This window comes from Neoarius graeffei, chromosome 1 (assembly GCF_027579695.1).
Source record: "Neoarius graeffei isolate fNeoGra1 chromosome 1, fNeoGra1.pri, whole genome shotgun sequence".
NCBI lineage: Eukaryota > Metazoa > Chordata > Actinopteri > Siluriformes > Ariidae > Neoarius > Neoarius graeffei.
The window spans coordinates 73,085,604-73,093,056 of record NC_083569.1 but is presented as its reverse complement, the minus strand read 5'-3'; the positions used below and the strand labels follow the sequence as shown (position 1 = coordinate 73,093,056).

Here is a 7,453-nt window from a genome sequence, read left to right as displayed (position 1 = left end):
AGATTTTGCATTAAATGTCACACGCAAGCCTGTGTAATGCAGCACTGGAGTTCTGTGAGTCATGTGACCGATCACCCCCAAACCACTGCCTGTCAATGTTGCACTTTTGACAATGTACAGATTGTTAAAAAAAAAAAAAGGTTAAAGACTGAGATGTGAAGTGTATGGACTAAATGAAATGGTGTTGGTTCTCGATTAAAAAACAAACAAACCAAAACTGAGGTTTTTTTTTTTTTTTTTCTCCCCTTAAAAAAGTCCATCAACCACATTTACATTGCTGACAAAGGATTGTTTATTGATATAGTGTCAGGACAGTATGTTGTACCATTATGATTTAACAGCATGATACTTTTATTTGTATGTCTCTCTTGTAGAGTGTTTTTAGGCAAGTGTCGCCTCCTTGTGGTCCAGTGCTCAACATCAGTGTTCATCTCTGCTAACTGCCCCTCCACCCTTACACAAATAATTCTCCCAAAGTAAAAACAACAGGAAACGAAACATATGGATGCTTATATGATCTCTAAAAAAAGTTCACCTTGCCATGGTTTCCCATTCAGCTTTTTGCACATTGAGTCTGGTTGCTGAAGAAGTTTAGGAGAGAAAGCCTTTGGGATCATCTGTAAGGAAACAGTGCAACAGCAGCATTTTGGTCAACAGGTTCATATGGATTTAAAAAAAAAATAATCACTACACGAAAGTTACGATTATACTTTTATTCAAAAGCATTGTTCATACTGGTACACATCACTGAAGGAGATAAAAGCAGCTGCCTTGGCAGAAGACCACAGAGTTTCTGAAATGAGGATGAAACTAGAAATGCAGGCATGGGATTTAACAAAAAAACAACAACTTTACTTCCAATGTTGGAGCAGAAAACGTAAACTGCATACTGGCATTACATTCCAGGCATTTAGCAGATGCTCTTATCCAGAGTGATGTACAACATACCCAGAGCAGTTAGGGGTTAGGTGCCTTGCTTAAGGGCACTTCAGCCATTGCTGCTGATCCAGGGAATCGAACCGATGACCTTTTGGTCCCAAAGCTGCTTCTCTAATCATTAGGCTTCCCCATTAATTCCATTTCAACTCTGCAAATTATGGGCATCAGATTTGATATCTAAGCACACTCTTCTGTTAAACCTGTGAGTGTTGTCTGTATAAATCTCTGCACTGGTGCAGAGTTGGCTTTATAACATTTCGCTATTGAAATATAAATTCTTCACAGCTTTACACAGGTTCCATGAACTGATTTCAATAAGTATAAAGCAATTAACATTTGAGTTTTGTGTAAAAATGTTTTAAGTTTGAATTCAATTGAAAATATGCACAAATGAATATTTGTGGCATCTGGAAAAACCCACCAGATGTTCCTGTGTCTGGATTCTGGCAGACAAAAATCAGCTTTTGGCTGAAATCTGGGTTTTCTGTGTCTAAGGGATTTTGACACCTCAACTTTAAAAAGCCATAATTATAATTCACCAAACTGACATAGCAATACTTTTTAAAATCAGCTTGTGCTGTAAAGATGTAAAGAGCCAGCTGAGTGAACACAGCAGTCAGTCACTCTGCATAAAGATGCGTAAGGCCTTGTTAACGCAGTGTGATTTCCTCACACAGCGCTCACATTGTGCCATAATGAAATGGACACGAGCCCAAACAATTCAGATTTATCAAAATATGTCAAAATGCTTCTGTTTCCTCAGTCAGAATGAAATCATTAAATGCAGTTTTCTCTCTTTTTTGCTTTCAGGGGTAAACCGAGCGCTAAAACATTAACAGTGCTATAACTTTGATTGTAAGCAGAGAGAAACATATTCCTGTTCAAGAAAGTCTGACGTTTTCAGAATTCTATTCAGTAGGAAATGTAAAATGGAAAGGGTTTTCTCAGGGCACTACACAAAGGTATTCCACCTGTGAGTAACAAGTTCACATCAACAAACATTATCTCATCTCATCTCATTATCTGTAACCGCTTTATCCTGTTCTACAGGGTCGCAGGCAAGCTGGAGCCTATCCCAGCTGACTACGGGCGAAAGGCGGGGTACACCCTGGACAAGTCGCCAGGTCATCGCAGGGCTGACACATAGACACAGACAACCATTCACACTCACATTCACACCTACGGTCAATTTAGAGTCACCAGTTAACCTAACCTGCATGTCTTTGGACTGTGGGGGAAACCGGAGCACCCGGAGGAAACCCACGCGGACACGGGGAGAACATGTAAACTCCACACAGAAAGGCCTTCGCCGGCCACGGGGCTCAAACCCGGACCTTCTTGCTGTGAGGCAACAGCGCTAACCACTACACCACCGTGCCACCCCAACAAACATTACATTTGTTAAAAATGTCGAACTCCACTATTCAGCCACACTGCCACTTACAAATAACATATTAATGACGTCGTTAGGTATTAAGTCAAATTTATATTGGGTATTGCAGATTTAATTTTACTCGCGGTTGGATAAATGAATGCAGGTGTTATAGGTTTTGTTCACATGTTAACTAATGCTGTAAATAATGGAACCGTAATGTAAAGTGTTATTGCTTTGTTGCATATATTTATTTCTCTGAGCCATTTCTAACTTGCAATGATTTAATGCTTTATTTTTTGCCTAAGCTATAGCACCTTGGTCAACTCATCAGCTAAATCTCAAGCTCTTAATAAACTGAGTCAGACTTCTAAGCCCAAAAGGGTCGAGTCTGAGACGAGGGGTTTTAAAACCCCACAGCTCATGCAGTGTGAAAGCTGAGAGCAGGTATTAGAAGCTTGTGTGATGTGATATGGTCTGGGCATTTGAGAAAAAATACTGCACAGAACGAATGTTTGAATGTTCATGTATATAAAATATAACTTGTATGCATTTTTATGATATACAGTATGTACTATATACTCTTATGAGAATCTCCATGGTAACGGCCCTTATGTAGCAAACACTGCTGTGAAATTCCTCTTTTTAGAGCTCTGTGGTCATATTCAGTTTGATCAAAATCAAATCCCACTTTTACACATCCCACAGATCATCCTTTCTTTAGGTTTATATACTACACTCGCTGGCCACTTTATTAGGAACACCCATCCACCTGATGTTTTATGCGGTTCTCTACTCAGCCGATCCCTTGACAGCAGCACAGTGCATCAAATCATGCAGATACAAATCAAGAGCTTCAGTTAATGTTCACTTCAAACATCAGAATGGGATACCCATGCCACATTTGAAAGTCACTTGGGTGTTGGTTTGAGGATCTCCTGGGGTTTCCACACACAACAGTCTCTAGAGTTACACAGAATGGTGCAAAAAACATTGAGTGAGCGACATTTCTGTGGGTGGAAACAAACGCCTTGCTGATAAGAGAGGTCAGAGGAAAATGGCCAGATTGGTTTGACCTGCCAGGAAGGATATAGTAACTCGTATAATCACTCTTTACAACCGTGATGAGCAGAAAAGCATCTCAGCATGCAACAGCAGAAGACCACATTGGGTTCCACTCCTGCAGCCAAGAACAGGAATCTGAGAATCGATAACAAGTTCCTATTAAAGTGGCCGGTGAATGTATATGTCTGATGAACACTTTATTTCTCTCTTGGAGCTCATAACATAGCCCTATATGAACATGCACTGCATGGAAACTTCAAAACAAAGGGAGCAAGAGGATTAGTGAAGATTACTTATATATATATATATATATATATATATATATAATATCTACAAGGTATTCTATTATAAGGTGTGTTTCTGTGTTAGGGGAGTATTTCAGTCTCTAGGAAGCAGGTGAAGAAGACTATGCACACTATACTAGCTCATCTAAGGGGTCATACGACAGTCTCTGAGCCTGACACCTTGCCAGTGAAAAAGTCCCAGAAGTTGCTTGGCTGCTTGCTCTCTTCTGAGGTGGAGGAGGTGTTGGAGTTCTGTCGCACCCACACACTCCTTTCTTTCATGCTCTTGGGCTGGGAGGTGTCTTCCTGTGGCAGGAGACTGAACTGGAGACTCTCGACTGGACTGGGAAGCCCTGTGCCCCCCTGCAGCTCTTGCTCATCAGACTGGAGCTTGGTGGAGGGCTGGGCAAGACTCAACAGATTGTGATGGGAATGGAACTGTCGCATCTTGGCTATACCCTTGGGTGGAGTGTCTGAAGAACCTAAACCAATACACACACACACACACAAAAAGGGCCACAAACACTTAATGTTTCATCATTTTGGGTCAAAATTAGCAGTGAAGATTTATTATAATAGAAAAATGGAAAAAAAAACCCTAAAAACAAGAATTCTAATATGGAACTCACTCTAATGAATGTCATAAAATTATTAAAGTTGTTAATGGGATTGGCTCCGGATCTCACAGGATAAATAAAGATAAAGGGATACAGTGGTGCTTGAAAGTTTGTGAACCCTTTAGAATTTTCTATATTTCTGCATAAATATGACCTAAAACAACATCAGATTTTCACACAAGTCCTAAAAGTAGATAAAGAGAACCCAGTTAAACAAATGAGACAAAAATATTATACTTGGTCATTTATTTATTGAGGGAAAGGATCCAATATTACATATCTGTGAGTGGCAAAAGTATGTGAACCTTTGCTTTCAGTATCTGGTGTGACCCCCTTGTGCAGCAATAACTGCAAATAAATGTTTCCGGTAACTGTTGATCAGTCCTGCACACCGACTGGGAGGAATTTTAGCCCATTCCTCCATACAGAACAGCTTCAACTCTGGGATGTTGGTGGGTTTCCTCACATGAACTGCTCGCTTCAGATCCTTCCACAACATTTCAATTGGACTAAGGTCAGGACTTTGACTTGGCCATTCCAAAACATTAACTTTATTCTTCTTTAACCATTCTTTGGTAGAACGACTTGTGTGCTTAGGGTCGTTGTCTTGCTGCATGACCCACCTTCTCTTGAGATTCAGTTCATGGACAGATGTCCTGACATTTTCCTTTAGAGTTCGCTGGTATAATTTAGAATTCATTGTTCCATCAATGATGGCAAGCCATCCTGGCCCAGATGCAGCAAAACCGGCCCAAATCATGACCCTACCACCAACTGGTTTCACAGATGGGATAAGGTTCTTATGCTGGAATGCAGTGTTTTCCTTTCTCCAAACATAACACTTCTCATTTAAACTAAGAAGTTCTATTTTGGTCTCATCTGTCCACAAAATATTTTTCCAATAGCCTTCTGGCTTGTCCACGTGATCTTTAGCAAACTGCAGATGAGCAGCAATGTTCTTTTTGGAGAGCAGTCTTTCTCCTTGCAACCCTGCCATGCACACCATTGTTGTTCAGTGTTCTCCTGATGGTGGACTCATGAACATTAACATTAGCCAATGTGAGAAAGGCCTTCAGTTGCTTAGAAGTTACCCTGGGGTCCTTTGTGACCTCGCCAACTATTACATGCCTTGCTCTTGGAGTGATCTTTGCTGGTTGACCACTCCTGGGGAGGGTAACAATGGTCTTGAATTTCCTCCATTTGTACACAATCTGTCTGACTGTGGATTGGTGGAGTCCAAACTCTTTAGAGATGGTTTTGTAACCTTTTCCAGCCTGATGTGCATCAACAACGCTTTTTCTGAGGTCCTCAGAAATCTCCTTTGTTCGTGCCATGATACACTTCCACAAACATGTGTTGTGAAGATCAGACTTTGATAGATCCCTGTTCTTTAAATAAAACAGGGTGCCCACTCGCACCTGATCGTCATCCCATTGATTGAAAACACCTGACTCTAATTTCACCTTCAAATTAACTGCTAATCCTAGAGGTTCACATACTTTTGCCACTCACCGATATGTAATATTGGATCATTTTCCTCAATAAATAAATGGCCAAGTATAATATTTTTGTCTCATTTGTTTAACTGGGTTCTCTTTATCTACTTTTAGGACTTGTGTGAAAATCTGATGATATTTTAGGTCATATTTATGCAGAAATATAGAAAATTCTAAAGGGTTCACAAACTTTCAAGCACCACTGTAAATGACAAGTTAGCGAACCACGGGGACAGCAATACAAGGCTGAAAATTGAGCGTTTCCCATCAGTGGCCATGAGAATTGAAACTCCAGTTACATTCTGTAACCATCAGCGAGACTCACGTTTGCTGTTGGTGCTGAGATGTAGTGCGTTGAAAAAAACCTCGCTGCTCAAACTGCTTCCCCCAGCTGAGTCTCCAAACAAAGGCGACATAGGCTCAATAGGTGACATGTCATCACTGGACTGACCCACTGAGTCCAGAGATGTCTGAGTGTCCCTCCGTAGTCCCAGGTCTGCCTCCACTGTCACACTGCTGCCACTGTCATGCATAAGACAGGCGTATTCAGATTATAAACACAAACTATTCCCGAAACATCATTCATTTACAAGAGTCAATACATTAACCCAACTGTTTGATTTTGTCACAAGAAATTCAGCTATGCCATGGAAAAAAATCTAAAAAAAACAAAAAAAAAAGGTTAAAATATGAATTTCAGAGGATCAGTAAAGAGCATCGTCCACCCTGTTCCTTCACCTGAGCTTTCTGCGTAGCAGGTAGTCGATGACATCTGGATCAGTCTGAATGAGACTCATAAGCACCTCCTGCTGGAGCTCTGCTGAAACCTACAGCCAACCAACACGTAAGAAAACTGAATCAAGTGTCAGTTTCTAACTATGATTTTTGAGACGGGGCGCTACTACAACACTCATCTCTCTTTAAGTCTCTCACCGTGAAGAGATATTTATAGTGCTGGATGAAGAGCAGTGTGACTGAGATGATGGCAGCACTGTCCTCGATGCCCATTGCCTCAAGTTTCAGGTCTTTATCTGATCCTTTCTCCTTCTGTAGCAGGTTGGGCCCAAAAATCACGGCCAAGTTACCTGCTGTCATCTTATTCCCTGGGATCTGAATAGGACACAAGTAAATAGACAAGACGGTGAAATGCACAGCAAGGAAATGTAAAACAAATGTACATCCCCCATTCCAAAAAAGTTGGGACACTGTAAACTGTAAATAAAAACAGAATGTGATAATTTGCAAATCATTGTAACCCTATATTTCATTGAATATAGTACAAAGACAACAGATCAAATGTTGAAACTGGGAAATTTTTATTGTTTTTTGAAAAATATAAGCTCGTTCTGAATTTGTCATCAGCAACACATTTCAAAAAAGTTGGAACAGGGGCATGTGTACCACTGTGTTGCATCACCTCGACTTTTAACAGCACTCTGTAAACGTTTGGGAACTGAGGAGACCAATTGCTATAGTTTTGAAAGAGAAATGTCCCATTCTTGCCTGATATACAATTTCAGTTGCTCAACAGTTCGGGGTCTCCTTTGTCATATTTTGCGCTTCATAATGCACCAAATGTTTTAAATGGGAGACAGGTCTGGACTGCCGGCAGGCCACTTTAGCACCCGGACTCTTTTACTACAGAGCCATGCAGTTTATTATGTGCAGAAAGCGGTTTGG

General features: G+C 40.7%; 1 protein-coding gene across 3 annotated transcripts in view; it reads right to left on the bottom strand.

Annotated features, from left to right (window-relative positions):
• Positions 1–268: 268 nt before the first annotated feature.
• The window catches only part of arhgap36 (Rho GTPase activating protein 36), a 104,769-nt gene continuing 97,584 nt past the window's right edge, over positions 269–7,453 (bottom strand). For all 3 annotated transcript variants that reach the window (XM_060923265.1, XM_060923443.1, XM_060923355.1), the window contains exons 9-13: positions 6,707–6,883; positions 6,512–6,600; positions 6,099–6,295; positions 3,841–4,142; positions 269–617 (exon numbers count right to left, since the gene is read on the bottom strand). In XM_060923265.1, coding sequence (XP_060779248.1) covers positions 510–617; positions 3,841–4,142; positions 6,099–6,295; positions 6,512–6,600; positions 6,707–6,883 — 873 coding nt within the window. In that variant the 3' untranslated portion in view covers positions 269–509. The remainder of the gene's footprint in view (positions 618–3,840; positions 4,143–6,098; positions 6,296–6,511; positions 6,601–6,706; positions 6,884–7,453) is intronic.